The 15,703-nt window shown below is 46.6% G+C and overlaps 1 protein-coding gene and 1 long non-coding RNA gene across 5 annotated transcripts in view; one reads left to right on the top strand and one right to left on the bottom strand.

Moving 5' to 3' along the window:
* Nucleotides 1-9,432, top strand: part of LOC126941138 (uncharacterized) — an 80,536-nt gene extending 71,104 nt beyond the window's left edge. The window contains exon 4 of one of the 2 annotated variants that reach the window (XR_007721089.1): nucleotides 6,750-9,432. This is a non-coding gene — a long non-coding RNA (uncharacterized LOC126941138). Of the gene's footprint in view, nucleotides 1-2,322; nucleotides 6,040-6,749 lie in introns of those variants that run through there. The other variant, XR_007721091.1, reaches the window with a different exon arrangement.
* APCDD1 (APC down-regulated 1) overlaps nucleotides 1-15,703 on the bottom strand; it is a 579,685-nt gene that overhangs the window by 33,459 nt on the left and 530,523 nt on the right. Inside the window, exons 1-2 of one of the 3 annotated variants that reach the window (XM_050767382.1) lie at nucleotides 764-818; nucleotides 412-567 (exon numbers count right to left, since the gene is read on the bottom strand). In XM_050767382.1, coding sequence (XP_050623339.1) covers nucleotides 412-567; nucleotides 764-818 — 211 coding nt within the window. Of the gene's footprint in view, nucleotides 1-411; nucleotides 830-15,703 lie in introns of those variants that run through there. The other 2 variants (XM_050767381.1, XM_050767380.1) reach the window with 2 other exon arrangements.

Here is a 15,703-nt window from a genome sequence, read left to right as displayed (position 1 = left end):
AAGAGCCTGCTGCATTCTGACCTTTTGGAAAAAGGCTCGCAGAGCCGGCGATTTCACGGCAGCGTACAGTTAGAAAATCCAGCAGAGTGGACGAAAGTTTCCCTCGGACTGGATGCAAAGGATTCTGGACATAAAAGGTGTCTGCGTGCGAGAGCTTCTACCCTTCCAAAAAGAACAGTCGCGCAGCAAAGAGCTCCGGGCGCCCTGGGGTAGAGGGCTCCGAGCCTAGGAAAGCGGGCAGAGCCCCCTCTCCCAGGGCTGACACAGTCGGCGCGTTGCTCCCCTCGGATCCGCCCCGCCGAGGGGACAGTGTAGACCGTGCCGCGATCCGGACCCGAAGCCTCCGCGGACTCCGCGGCGCCCGGCTGCCCCCTCCGTCTGGGAGCGCTCCAGTGGCCCTCGGGAACTCACCGTGAAGCAGGAGGGCCGGGAACAGGTATCTGAGCAGGAGGCGGCGCGGCCAGGACATTTCCAGTCCTGCTCTGGGCCCTCCCGCACGCTGCGCTCCGATTTGGTGACCGGGCAGCTGGGCGCGCGCTCTGCCCTCCGCCTCCGGCCGGGTGCGGCCGGGCCAGGCCGGGGCTTCAGGCGGCTGCGGCGCGCCCCATGCCCGGCGGGCGAGGCGCGGGGCTGCGGGGCGCGCGCTCCCTGGGCGCCGTCGGGCGGCTGTGGGCGCCCCGGCCCGGTCCGCGTCCCGGCCTCTCTGCCGCCCGCCCCGACTTCTCCGCGCCCGGCCCCGCGTCCCGCCCCGGCCGCCGCGTGCGCCGCTCCGAGCTGCAGTGGCCGCCACCGCCACCGCAGCTGCAGCGTCTCTTCATATTTCCAGGGCGCCGCCGGCGGGGCAGCCTGGCCGCGGCACGGAGGAGGGGCCCGGGAGGGGGCGGTCGGGGGAGGCGACGCCGAGCCACCGCCCCCGGGCAGCCGCCGCCGGGGGGAGCGCGGAGACTTGAAAGGGCGCGTCGGGCAACGCCTCCCCTCCTCCCACTCCGGCCGCCCCTCCTTCCCCCGCTCCCCTCCCGCTTCCCTCCTTCCCCTCTCTCGCGTCCCCCTCCTCTCCCAGCTTCCTACCCCTTCCATCCTCCCCTCCTCCTCTCCTCCCTCCAGGGCCCTCTGCCTCCCTCTGGCTCTGCGCACCCCTTTCTCTCCTCCCCGCCCCCCATTCCGGGCGCGCTTCCTCCGTGGAGGGGCTGGGAGCCTTCGGCCCCGCACCCCGCCCGCCAGGAAAGAGAATGCGCGAGTCGCCCTCCCGCCTCCGCCGACGCCACTGGGGAAAGGTGTTCAAAGGGGCTGCGGGCGGCGAGGCTGGAGGCCTCGCGTGGGATCCGAGCAAAGCGGCCTGCTGAGCCGGGGTGTGTGCCAGCGCGCAGGCATGGGAGAGCGGGGAGGCCAGAGAGAGGCCTGGAGGGCTGCTGGGGGTGAGGATGCCTCAGCGCTGGGCCCCCTCGTGGGTGCGGGGCAGGTCTTCACTACAAATCGCCTGCCCCGGCGCAGTGCCTGGCTCCTCTGGGGAGCACAGGGAGCCTTGTCACAGGCCCCAACCTGCGAAGGGCACGGTATAGGCGGCAGGAGCCCGTTCACTTTTTCCTCCCCCTTTCACGAGGCAAATGACTTGTTGAAACACGGGAGAAATCTCCGAGAAACGCTCCCTGTCAGTCTAAGAACGTGCACGTAGGCCCCTTCGCCGAGTCCTCTGCTCTCCCAGGGCAGATTTAATCACCACAATCACGCTGATTTTATTTGTGTCCCGCGGTCTTGTGGGGGAGGGGGGACTACATGGGCGTTTAAGACCCAAAGGCAGGAAGAGTTTCCCCTGGGGTCCTTCGTTCTCCAGGGCGGGTACAAGGCAGTAGCCATCTGATTTACCTGGAAGGTCCCTCCCCTGCCAAGGGCCTGCTTGAGACCTTCGCCTCTCCCAGGAGTTTTCCCTCTCCTGAGGCAAATGTCACCTCTTCTCCACACCAGGATAGAGAGCACACAGGAGACCCAGTGGAGTCTCGAGAACATTTCTGGACTCAACTCTGCTAGTGTTTTTCATTAAAAAAAAAAAAAAAAAAATTAAAATAAATGCCTGATTTCCCGAGAGAATTCTCTGCCCCTTTGAACAATGCAATAATTCAACTCCTTATGTGTTAGACTTTCAAAACTAGTTGGATCTTAGCAACAGTATAATAGTAAAATAGATGAGAATACCTTTGACAGTTTCCACTTTTCTTTTTTTTTAACCTGAGAAATCCATGGGTGTTTTGATGTGATAGTGCTGACGCTGTTTGATGTGTCTTAATTTTTATCACCATCATTATCATCTTTCCATCGTTAATACAGAGGATCATAACATGTACCAGCTGCTCAGCTCACAAGGACGTTGTGAAGATTAACGTGCTACTGTTTGCAAATCTTGAAGATGAAAGAATACCTGTGTGGGCAAAAAGAAGATCATGAAAGCGATGCCTATGAGCGCAGGCATTATTTTGCGTTAGTCTTCCTCTGCCACATCTTCCTGAGCCTGACTTTGTTCCTAATCATTCTCTCATCATGGTTGCTAGGCTTGGGTAGCAGGCTATGATTTGTAAGATTTGAATGTTTGCCAAGGACCAATCAAATTTTCATTTTAAACCAAGAGCTTGACTTCTTCACAAATGTGGGGCAGTTGGAAACGATGTAAACAGCATACTTGGCTGGTTATGCAGAACAAAAGCCTTGTCACCAAAAACACATATGAGGCGGTGTTTAGTTTTTCAATATCTTTTAGTCATTTGATGCCTTTTAGTCTATCAAAGAATATTTGAAACAAGCAAATGGCGTAAGAGGGTGCTAGGGATGGTGCATTTTTGTATAAGCAAATTGGTTGACAGTAATGGAAAAATGTTTAGGTTATTCATCACATATTAGAAGAACAGTTAGGTCATGTATGTGCTTAATTTTTTGATTTTGTTATTAAAAAAAGGATAAAACCAATAGGTCAGCTGTAATTTGGTGTCATTTTGACAGTCAAGTTGCTTCAATTTTTGTTTTTCCAACTGGTTTTACTGGTGTGGTATAAACGTAGCCAGAATGAAGTCAGCAGTTTGAAATTTGTTTTGCCAGTTTATTTCCCCCATGTAGCGTCACAGATTTAAATACTCGACCCTCAACATAACATCCTGCCAGAGTGACTACTCCCTGAAAATGTCCCCGCAACGTCCAACAGTCGAGAAGATCTAGATTTGTCCGAGGATAGGGTGCATTTTCTGCATTACTTTTTACTTCTGCTGTTAATGTACCTCCTTCTGGAGAAGAATAATGAAAGAAAAAGGAAGACATGTAAATTTGTCTTAGGGAGGTTATTTGTGGATATATGTTTAGCGTAATAGAACTGGGAAGGAGGCATTGCTAGGGAGGTAATGAAGTGGCTGTTAAATCCAGCACAGAATTGGGACCCCTGAAACAAGCACAGGGGATTCCCCAGACCACTTATGAGAACCCAAGCCTCAAGCAGGAGCGTGTGGAGCCCAGGTCCTGGTGATAATGGGAGTGTCCTTGGCAGGGACAGCTGGACAGGATCCCCTTAAGAGCATCAACAAGTGTGTTAGAATATCCAGAGCTGTTCATAAATAGCCTTGGCCATGCTGATGAAGAAGAGGAAACTCATACGAGCTAAGTTCCCAGCCACACAACACATCACCAGTGCACTTGGAACGCCTGTGATTTGTTCAGTCACCAACTCATGAGGCCTCTCACATGTCTACCAAGCAGTGTTTTTCCACAAGCGCAGTTGCCCTAACTCTGAGCCTCTATAGTTGCCTGTCTTTGAGTCAGAACCAGACCTTTGCTCTTCCCTAGGAACGCTCAGTCATGAGTAAATTTCCTGGGATGTAGAGCTTGGGTGATCGCCTTGGCTTGATTTTTTTGGAGGGTGTCTTGATTTTCAGTGAGCACAGAGGAGTAGAAAGTTCTGTTTCATTGTTGTCCTGGGAGGCACAAGGACCAATGTCTCTTAAAACCTGGGCCACAGTTTGGTTTTCTAACGCAGTCGTTGTGAAAATTGGTATAAAGTTGGACCATTGTGCAAGTAATTTAGTCATTTGGAATTTCTGAGATTCTAGGCCTTTTCGTTCTAAGAAGGGCCAGGGTATTTAAAACATGGATTCTAGAACACAGCGAACTATGAGTACGGTCGAAAGCATTTGACTACCCTCTGAGTCCTCAGAGCCTGCAAAATGTCACCAGGAATAGACTTTTCTTGAAATTTGTCAGATATCAGTTTGAAGCTTGTGAGGTTACATTAAATTCCCACAGACTGGAAGCGTTCAAAGGCCAGGAGTGGCTGAGTCATCACTGATCCCCTTTTAGCACCAAAGCCAGCATTTTCAGTCTTTTGCCCACAGCAGGACTTTGAGAAATGGTAGACATAAAATTTCAAAAATCCTACACAGCTCCCTCAGAGGCCAAGACGATGAAATTATCCCAAGGGGTCCTTAGAAGGGGGCATATTTTTGAGTTATCCTTTTTAAGGATATATCCTTTTTAAACACGCTAACTAGAACAAGCTCTATTTTGAAAATAAAATGCAGTTGAGATGTATCCCTGAGCAACACAACCTCTGAGGTTAAGAAATTAAATGTTAAATTCCATTTTATACTCCTGGCATTTATCAGAGAAAACAAATAAAATGTTTGTGAGCTTAGCAAACATTCATTCATGTTTTGACCAACTGCTGAGTGTCAGACACATACGTACAACCACCTGAAAACAGGAACAGATACGTGTGAAGCGGATTCGGCTTCACTGTTCATTTACCCTCTGTCACAAGTCTGTCTGGGGGACTGATGAGAAGACTAGGGACCCTTCCCACTGGAGGAAGATATGAGACCTCCTCAGGGACAGGGGACACTCAAGGACCTCAATAGCGTTTTTGTCTGTACCTTCATGTGACTTAGAGACGATTCTTCCTTTTAGTGCCGATTGCCTTCTATGTCCAACTGCTTTATCTGCGCAACTAAATTATTTGGCCCTTTGAAGGCAGGAAGAAAATCGGGTATTATGTGTGTGTCTCCTCCCCCCGTCCCTTCACAAGTCCTTCTATAATGGGCATTTGTTGGACTCGTAAATGAGGCAGGATAAGATCAGACCATCAAAAAAGAGTCTTTATGAGCCAACACCACCCTAAGCCACTTCGGCACCCAACTACAGAAACAGGAAGATAAAAAAGCTCTGGTATTCACTGCAAGCATGCCCGAGGTTGTTATGGCACACATAGCAACACTCAAACAAATGCGACAAATAAGAGGCAGCCTGGCACGATTCTAAGGAGCCAGATTCCCTGGGCACAATCTCTCAGCTCTATGACCCTGGGCAAGTTACTGAATCTGGCTGTGCCCCAGTTTCCCCATCTATAACATGGGGATAATAGCAGCATATACCTGCACATAGTTAAGTGCTACATAAGTGTACCCTAAATAGTAATTCACTGACAATAATGAGTTTAGATTAGACTGTACATTCTCAACAATAGCAAAATTGCCCCCAAGGGAGCAAAAATTGGTTCTTAGATATTACAATGATTTATAGCCCTTCAGAAAGACAGTACTTAAACAGATGTAAAGTGTATCCATGGTACTTACAATCTAATGGCATGAGTAGAAGAAAATGTTTAAAAAGCTTTCTTCAGGGGCAATAATAAAAAGGAAGTTTGAGAAACATTGTACAAGATGAAAAATTGTAAGATTAGTCCTATTACAATTAATCATATATCAAACATTTTAATAACTTTGTTCCTTTAATTCACTATGTTTTGATTATATGAAACCAAATATGTTTTACTTCAGCTGACCATCTGGGGTGGCAGTCTACCATCTGATTACATCATTGTAGCATTACATTCAGTGTTGCTTATCTCTCATTGAGATAATTCAGCTATTACTAGTCTCTCTTTGCAGATGGGAAAACTGAGGCCAAAGAGTAGTTTGCCTAAGAGTCACAACTTTAAAGGGGTAGTGTCACTGGGTTTTCTGGCTCTCAGTAAGGTGCTATTTTCAGCTCTAAGACTAGACCAAAAACAAACAAACAAACAAAAAAACAAGTAGAAAGTAGAAAAATTGATTTAGATGTGTTTTGAGACACTCAAGCTAAAGGGGAAAGATGGGAATGTTACATAGGCTATTTGGACATTTGTTGCAGTTGGTATCTGGTTGGTACTACAGTTCACTATTTCGTGCATAAAATATTCAAACGTTTTAGTGTTTGAAACAGATTATTGCACTCTATAAGAAAGGCAGGTGGACCAGCTAACCCACTAAAATGCTGCCCATTGCCATGAATGTCTGAAATTTTCAGTATTAGGACTTGAGTAGTCCTTTTAGAATGTACACGTTTGTGTGTGTTTGCTTTGGGTTATGCATATTCAGGGAGAGGAGCCATAAGAAATCACATTTCATCTAGCTGAAGGTTAGGTCTCTAAAGCAGAGCTAAGCGAAAACGAAACAGTCCTCTGAGCCATCAAACTCAACATCACAAAGTTCACATGATGCCTAATCTCCACAGTTGTGTAACACTTTGAAATGCTCAAAAGATTTTTCGAATACATGGTCTCTTCTGATCACCATGCAATTTTTTGAGTGTCAGAGGACAGCCAAGGCTGTTTTAATGTGGAGACGCAAACTTGAAGTTCAGAGAGTTTTGAGATGCCTCTGCAGGCGCTGAGAGTATGTACCTTCTGTTCTGCGAGAGCATACCAGGCGCTAACTTACAATGTGTTTTATTTTCACATACAGAACTTAGTGACTTTGATGCCTTTGTCCTTACAAAAAGAGAAAACTTCTATAAACAGACACAAACCCAAGACCGGAGGATTGCTTGAGACCAGGAGTTTGAGACCATCGTGGGAAACACTGCAAGACCCTGTTTCTACAATTTTTTTTTTTTTTTTAATCAGGCAGGCAGGGTGGCATATGCCTCTAGTCCCAGCAAATTGAGAGGCTGAGGTGGGAGGATCTCTTGAGCCCAGGAGGTCAAGGCTGCAGTGAGCTACGATTGCACCACTGCACTCCAGCCTGGGCGACAGACAGAGATCTTGTCTCAAAAAACAAAAACGAAAACAAAAACAAACAAACAAACAAACAAAAAACATGCCCCAGAGTCAAAAATAAATGAACCCTATAAACCTAAGAAAACCTTACATGCTTGTAGAGTTTATTGTCTTACAATGTGTCTCTAAATTTTTCATAGGCTTTAGCCCAGTGCCTAAATTAGTAACTCTTCACAGACTCTTGAGTGATGAGATGAAGCCAAATGTTTTACTCCAATAGACCCATTTGAGTTAAATGAACAGCCGCTAATATGGTGGCAAATCATACTGGAGAAGAGACTAGCATCATAATGTGCGCCATATTAAGTTCAGCTTGGTCTGGGAATGGCTTAGCCTTACGGGAACGGCTTAGCATTACTTGAGTAAAGCTTGAATCATCTGCTGCCTCTACTCCCAATCCCTGTGTTCTTGGAGAGCCTCCAAGTCTTTGCATACTCAGCACACGTTGCTCTGCGGTGGTAAGGAGAATTTCTTGAAGCAGGGTCAAGGACACCAACCAAGCACTGGAGAACTTATAGAACAGAAGATCAACATGGCTATGAGCTCATCCAGAATGAGCTACAGGACAGCAGGTTTAGGCAGGAGTCTCTGGGCATGAGAGGTCAGTCAGTTGGCTGATCTTATGTCAGTGGGGATGGCCATACATCAGCGGGCACGAAACATCTCCCCCAGCGAGATAGTTGGATGAGTGCAGTCTCCATCAGATGTGGTGTCCGCAGGTGTCCCAGGGATGCAGCAGGTGGTAAACTGTAAAGCTGTACTGCTGGCATTTAGACCAGACCTTTGTGCTTTTCTCTTGGAACTCAAGAAGGGTTGAGCAACTCCAAAATCATCAGTAGAAGTAGATGCAAGCAGCACTGAGGTAGAACTCTTCATCTTAGGGAGGTGGTGTCCACCCGTGATGGGTGGAAGAGAGCCTTGAGTCTCAGTGGAGTGTTTAGGGCTACAAGGAAACCGAGACCTCTAGAAGTCAGACCTTCTCCTGAGTATGAATGCTTGTTTAGATTCCAGGTCTCCTCATCTCATTTTAGGGCCTCTTCCACCTCCAATTCCACTTCCTCTGCTTCGGGGTCATATTTTATCTCTCGTAATGATTAAAAACTTGGAAAGCAAGGGCCTTATGAAACATTATGTGTATTCAATTAATTGTATGCCAGATGCCTGTTAAATATGAATTCCACATCACAAATTCCTTTCTTCATTGCATCAATTCCACCTTTGCTGCTTCTAAAGATATGTTAGGCCTTCCCGTTCTGGTATCCACGTATTTGCTACTTCACCACAAGCCCCTGGTTTCTAACCATTATACAATCTTTTAACACTGTAAACTAAACAATTCAGTCTTACCTGCGGTACTTGCGAGTGTTGTTTTGTGTTGTGTTCACCTTGCTCGTCCTAGCTGTTTCCTTTGTGCCCCTCTGTGGGATGGCCTTTGTGCTTCCATGAGGGTGAGCCATCGGGAGAACATTCCAGAAGAATCTGTTCTTGTTGCAGAGCAGGCCTGGATTGCCTGGGAGAGTGATAGACAAGCAGAGACGTCAGAGGCCACATTCCCGTGTGCATTCTGCCATACTTTGCAGGTCCTCAAACTGTCTTTCCTGTATTTTAATGCAGAATAAAGTACAGAAAACATTCTTTGCCACTGCATAGCTGGATGTGCCGAGTATGCTAAGACCAGTGGCCCTCCAGGAATACAGGGCAGGGACGATAAGGGCAGCAGTTGGTTCACGCTTTATGGAAAAGAGACGAAGTCATTCCCACCCCAAGCTGAAATTAACTTGGTCCACCTTGTCACCAATTCCATGGAAGCCACTGTGGCAGACAGACCTCATGAAAGCAGACACTCTTCAAGGTGGGTCGTCTTGCTATAAAGCCATCTGAAGGTGGTTGACCCAGCCTATTGTACTGAATTCAATAGCTTGGGTTTTAAATCTTGACCAATCACCTGCACAACATTTTGCATTAAAGACCCTCCCCATCCCCTCCTACACACTCACCTCCCACTCTGCCAGGGAGAAATCCCTGCCATGGAACCCAAGCATTCATTCATGCGGGTCTGACCACTGGAGTGTAGAAGATGCTGGAATGGAAGAACTATAAAGTGCTTCCAGTCAGGAGTTATTACAACTACCACCAGAGGACACATTCATGTATGTGTCGTCCAGCTCCAAGACCTAAATCCTCACCTTGGATCATAAGTGATGCTGACAAAGATGCTCTATTCTATCTGCCACTGGCCAGGTTAGCTCCAAGAGATAGGTGGCTGGTTAAGCACGGCTGTGGCCAGGGACTTCTGGACAAGCAAAAACTGAGATAATCTGTTACCAAAATAATTTGAAAATCAAATTATCTCTCTCCAGCCAGCCAGAGAATAGGTAGATCTGGAAAAAAAAAAAAAAAAAAAAAAAGATTAAGGAAAAGAAATGTTGCAATCCTCGAAGAAAGCTGCTGTATACAGATAGCCAAGCAGTAAAGAGAGAGAAGCATGTCAGACCTTTTTTTGTTACACAAAGCTTTACTGAGAACCAAATCTGATTCTTCCTCTTACACATGTATGTTTTTGAAAATTAAGGTCTCTACAGTGACAAGTATAGTCACACGTGTGTGGGAACTACTGCTGACAGATACACTCTTCATTTGAAAACCAGTGGTTTTTCAGAATTGCCTGAGAGAATCTACTAAGTTATATCTAAGGTCTTGCCAAACACTTGTGATAAGAGTTGAAAGAATCATAATGGTATTTTCACCTTTTCCACAAGAAGGGAGGCAGCATCACCTGTGGTTAAGAGTACAGGCTTTGGGATTTGTCGGAACAGGATGAAAATTCTGATTCTACCACTTGTCACCTGTGACTCCTCGTGCAAGCCAGTGGTCCTAAGAGCAATATGAGTTGCTGCTTAGAGTCAATGGTGGATTAGGGAAGTGGATGATGGAAAGTACTTAATGCACTGTCTGATTCCTGAATGTGCTTCATCCGTGGTCAAGTGCGGTGGCCCGAGGGGCTGCAGCTCTGATTGCCTCTGTTTAAGTCCTCCCACATCCTGTGCCACCTATTATGACTATTGCTTGGAACATGAACACGGGTTTTCCATGTCTACTTTGAGTCACGCATACATTCAATGAATATTTACTTAGTATCCACTGTATTTCAGGCACCATGCAGTCAGTACACCACTACTTTCATTAGGAAAGCACAGAAGAGCAGCCGGACTGGATGAAAGACTTTCAGTGAGAAACACTTCCCAGCTTCTCTCACTCCCAGGTCCCCCATGCTGTGCTCTGCTTTGCAGGACTCCACATTCATCTCTTTGGGCTTTTTTCTGCCCTCATCCTCCCAAAAGATACCAGAGTATTCTTATGTCTTCTGTCTTCCTTTCTTAACAAAATAAGAATTGATGTCACAAACGCATGAATGTTATCTAAAATATAAATAATTAAATAACTAAAATATAAATATATAAATAACTAAAATATAAATAACTAAAAATATAAATAACTAAAATATAAATAATTTGTAAGTCCAAAAGCATTAGCCTTTATCTGGATTTTTGCATTTAAACTGCAAATGAAGCCCTGAGCCAGAAGAGACCTGGAAAGGTGGAATTCCATGGCACTCATGATGTGTCACTGTTACCTTTACCACCGGTGAACCACTGACCTGTGTTTCAGAGACCGCCCTCCCCCTCTGGGAGTGTGAGTTTGGAGGGAGTGGTGGAGACTTGGCTTTGCTGTGTTTATCTTGAGCCCTGGGCCAGCCAGATTTCTCTTTCATTTATGTTATAGCTGTGGTCGTTTTATTTATTGATTTTAGCCGGGGGTGGGGAATTTGGTAACGTCACTGAGTGTTGTCTTTTGGTTCTGTTCTAACTTGTAAATGTTATCTAGTTCTGTTCTGTTTTCCACCTTATGTAATATAGATCCAGTATCTCAATTATCTGAGCCATTAATCAGGTTGCAAAACCTTTCTCTTTCCCATGTGAAAGCAAAAAGGAAGAGTGGGACTTGTCTACAGATCGCCACCATACCTGTTAGTTGAATTTTTAGGTTTGTCTGCTTCTCACATGCGGTTCCCTCCTTCCTCTCGTTTTCCCTCCCCTTCCTTTCCCTCCCTTCTCCTCCTGGGAGAGAGGGGATATAGGTATTACTGAGAAAGACTTCACATGCAGGGTGCTAACCAAAGACTACCAACTTTTTATTCCACACTTTGCCCTGATCTCTCTCTTCCATTTCCTAGTGGTGATTTCTCCAACACTAGCAAGCTGGGCATCTGTGATCTCTAGTGCTTGCCCCTGCTGGCCTGTGGCCCCACTCCCGAGGTCCTTTCCAATAGATGAACAGTTGATGCATTCCACAGCTGGTGAGGGCTGGCACTGAATACGGTGATGATCCTCCGTATTGTCCAAGAACACTGTGAGATGGAAAAACCTGAGGATACCTGCAAGTAGCAGGCTGTGTTGGGGTGGATTTCACAGGCTCTAGATGGATCTCAAGACGTGTCAAGGGCCCCAAAAGTGGTGATAGTGGCCTGGGGCTGGGTGGAGTGAGGGGTGGCTGGCCCAAGACCTAAGCAAATTACTCTGGTATTATCTAAGGAGAAGATAAATAGTCTGTCTTGACATTTGGGACCTTGATCTCATAAATGTCTGCCATAACAGTGTACCTGGCTTAAATAAATAAATGGTACAGACCTTGACAGACACCATAGGATTGCTAGAGGTTTGCCAATCTTGCAGATGAAAGCAAAGATATGTTCTTACCAGACTTCCCATGCAATTTTTTTTTTTTTTTTTTTTTTTTTTGAGACAGAGTCTCGCTCTGTCACCAGGCTGGAGTGCAACGGTGCGATCTCGGCTCACTGCAACCTCCGCCTCCCGGGTTCAAGTGATTCTCCTGCCTCAGTCTCCCAGTTAGCTGGGACTACAGGCACACGCCACTATGCCCAGCTAATTTTTTTGTATTTTAGTAGAGACGGGGTTTCACCGTGTTGGCCAAGATGCTCTCAATCTCTTGACCTTGTGATCCACCCGCCTCAGCCTCCCAAAGTGCTGGGATTATAGGCATGAGCCACCCTGCCCGCACCCCCCATGCAATTTTTTGCACTTTCTATTCCATTTAGATACAAAACTCTTTGAAGTTAAAATAAATAGAAACAAAAAGACAAAAACAAAGAAAAAACCTAAAAACATTTCTGTGGACTACAGCAAGCCTCATGACTCTTTAAAAGACATGGGAAATGCAAAGAGAAGTTTCTTTTAGTCCTACTGAGAGGTGTACTGTCCATGTTTATTCGAAATTTCCCCTTTGTTTATTTTCTTCTTTCGAAGTAGAACGACTTTTTCTAGCACTATGAAGATGTGGTGTCTTCAACCCATTAAGTTAATTTCATTTCAAGTGGAGATACAAGTTCTTACAAAGTTTTTACAAAACTTGTGTTACAAAAGCAGAAATGGGATGGTTTAGCTTTCATTTTCTTTTTGGGGTGCAATTTAATTTAAAGTTCATAAAATATGCAGAGTGACTAAAATACAGCCTGAATTTACACAAAGAAAAAAAGAGTATTAAATGACATTGTATGTTATTACCCGAAAGAAGCCATCTTCAGGCAGTCGTTAAACAATCAAGCTTGTGTGTGTCTGCACGTGTGTGTGGTGCTCACTTCATACATTTACAAAATACACATGGTAATATGAATAAACTGAATAAGTTAGAGGAAATCAAAGCAGAATTGGACAAAGTTAATACTGCCAGCCAGTTTACAATCTTCTTTGAGCATTTTAACATGAATATTCATACAAAAAAGAACAATATTAAAACCATAGAGTCCAGAACCCACTCCTTTTGTATGAAGTGGAGCCATGTCACTAGATTGGACAACATGGCTTTGTAACACTAAAACAAACCATCTGTTCAACAAGACCTATGCACAGGGAGGCATTATTGGGCCTTGTATCTGCATTGAATGAGCATTCAGAGCACTGATTTTTGTATTGTCCCAACTCCATGACGGCCTTGCCCAGCCTCAACACAGATGACAAAAGAGAGTTTGAACGGGCCAAGGCAGAGAGGCAGCTGATCAGAGGCTCAGGGAAGATTCTGAGAGTGTTTCATGGTCTGGCAACGTAACACCACTAGACTGTGTTATCAGTGATGCGGTGTTCGGCATCTAAGGGAGGACGCTGCAGCAGGCTCCCAGGAGACAGTGCCACAGACTGCCGAATGGTGGAAGAGCACTTTCTGTTCTGTTCCTTAAGGCTAAGTACTCAACAGTTTTTTAGGCAAACTTTTTTTCAGTTACACTGAAGGTCACAGCTGCATTTGACATGACTTGAATTGGCTGTTTGAGGCGTCTCAAACTTGTGCTGTTGGCAGCAGAGGTCTGAATGTCTAGGTTGAAACCTGTTCCCCATTTCAAAATCAGTTCATGCTGGATCAAAGGTTAGACTCCTGTCAGGGTTAGCAACGAGGTGCTGATCTGCATAGTGATAAATAGCTCTGAGTTTGGGAGGAATGGCTGGTGAGACTGGAGTGCGGAAGCAGGTAGAAGTGCGGACGTTAGTGTCTGATGTGCTGCAGTAAAGTTTTCACTGTATCGGTGTGACTCTGGTGCATTACTGGATCTCTCTCTCTCTCTCTCTCTTTTTGAGACGGACTTTCCCTCTGTTGCCCAGGCTGGAGTGCAGTGGTGCGATCTCGGCTCATTACAACCTCCACCTCCTGGGTTCAAGCAGTTCTTCTGCTTTAGCTTCCTGAGTAGCCTTGATTACAGGTGCACGCCACCACACCTGGCTAATTTTCATATTTTTAGTGGAGACGGGGTTTCACCATGTTGGCCAGTCTGATCTCGAACTCCTGACCTCAAGGGATCTGCCCACCTCGGCCTCCCAAAGTGCTGAAATTACAAGCATGAGCCACCCCCGCCCCAGCCCTGTCACTGTATCCCTTGAACACCTACTTTCTCCTTTGTAAAGTGGTAGCAGCAACAGAGCTGATCTCTGAGGGCTGCTGTGAAGATTCGGTGAGATGACCACGGAAAGTTCAATCGTGGTGATGGGTGAGCAGCCCAGAGAGAAGCTGAGCAGGTGAGCTCCTCCTGATGCTGGCCTTTGCCTGGGCCCGTGTCCACAGCCAATTCTGAGAGCAGACTGCAGTACTCCACACAGCCTTGGATCCACTTATCAGATTGCACAAGCTAGGAGACCCCTTGGTTGTAAAGCAGCAGAGGCTAAGTTTGGTTAATTTAATCACAAAGCATAGAGCTGGGTTTGTAAAGACATAGTCACTGCACCATCACACCAGACAGTGCAGATTGCCTCACAGACACCACTGACCCTGGGCTCTGGGAATAGCCACTAGAACTATGCCCCTGTCCCCTCTGAAATGGTGGCCGGCTGCCCCTGCTGCCCCCACCCATAGCAGAAGGGATTCCTAGAGAACTCGTCTTATCACCACGAGCTTATGATCCAAACTTAGGGTGGATGGGCTGTTTGGCAGTGCCTAGATCTCATGCCTGAACCCCCACCTGCAAGGGGGCAGGCGTTTTTAGCTTTTCTGTGGGAGGTGGGCTCCTCCGCTAATCACGTCCATGGAGTTCACGTGCTGGGAGGCTAGCAAAAATGACAAATGTCTACTACAAGGACCCTGGCAGATGTCCCTAGAGTTTCCTGTAGTTGCCTACTCACTGTCTGCACACTCAGATTGTAATAATGAACTGATTCCCTAGAGGCCGATGATAGACTGATGTTTGGAGTGTTTGACAAGGCAGAAAATTTTCTCTCATATCCTGGATTATGTTCATTGCCTTTATGCCCAATGTGAAGGGAGTACCATTTCCTCACAGCCTCAGAAGTGGGAAGTGAGCTCGCGTGTTTAAAGACCTTCTACGTATCTGACAGTTGAGACAGAGCTGTGGATGGTGGAAAGAGGACTGGACAGAGTCAGGAGACCTGGTGCAACCCGCGCTATCATTTGTTAGCTTTGTGAGGTTACTAGCTTTGTGGGGTCGTTACAGCAGATCTCTGGATGCCAGTTACTGTATCTGAAAAATGAGCATCATCATCATAACTATCTAATGGAACTGGAAGAATAAATTACATGACGTTTACTACAGTCCCTAGGACACAGTTGGCATTCAGTGCCCTCAGATGGTTTGGTCCTTGCACTTTGATTACCTCCTGAGATGATGGTTAGAATCATGCCTGTGTTGTCGGAGGGTCCTTAAGATTCCTCTCCCATGGCCTCTTCTTGTACTTCTTAGCACGCTTGAAGAATAAATCCTTTATGGGAGCCATATGCGCTGGGTTTGGGCTTCCTGTCTCCCACAGAATCCAAGTGTTCTTTGATCATGAGAAAAGCTGTGTCCTGAGCCAGGAAAGAGGTCAAAGATAGGAGGAAAAGACAGAGAAGGCATAGAGTCTAGGCATGGGGACACGTGCCGGGAGGCAGTGGAGCTTGGTCAGGGGCTGGGTCTGTGCTACCACCTCACAAGACACAGAAATGAGAGTTCCTTTCCTACTCACTGCATTAGGCACAGGAGGACTCCCTTTGTGTTCCTGAGGGCTTTGTGCCTTGGAGCCCCTTGAAATTACTCAGGCTTTCTGCATGACTGCCCCATGGGGCTGCCTGATTCTGCACTGGAGCTCC

The sequence above is a fragment of the Macaca thibetana genome, chromosome 18 (genome assembly GCF_024542745.1).
Source record: "Macaca thibetana thibetana isolate TM-01 chromosome 18, ASM2454274v1, whole genome shotgun sequence".
In the NCBI taxonomy this organism is placed as follows: domain Eukaryota; kingdom Metazoa; phylum Chordata; class Mammalia; order Primates; family Cercopithecidae; genus Macaca; species Macaca thibetana.
Note: the sequence above shows the minus strand (reverse complement) of the source record. Positions and strands in the feature narration are given on the sequence as shown.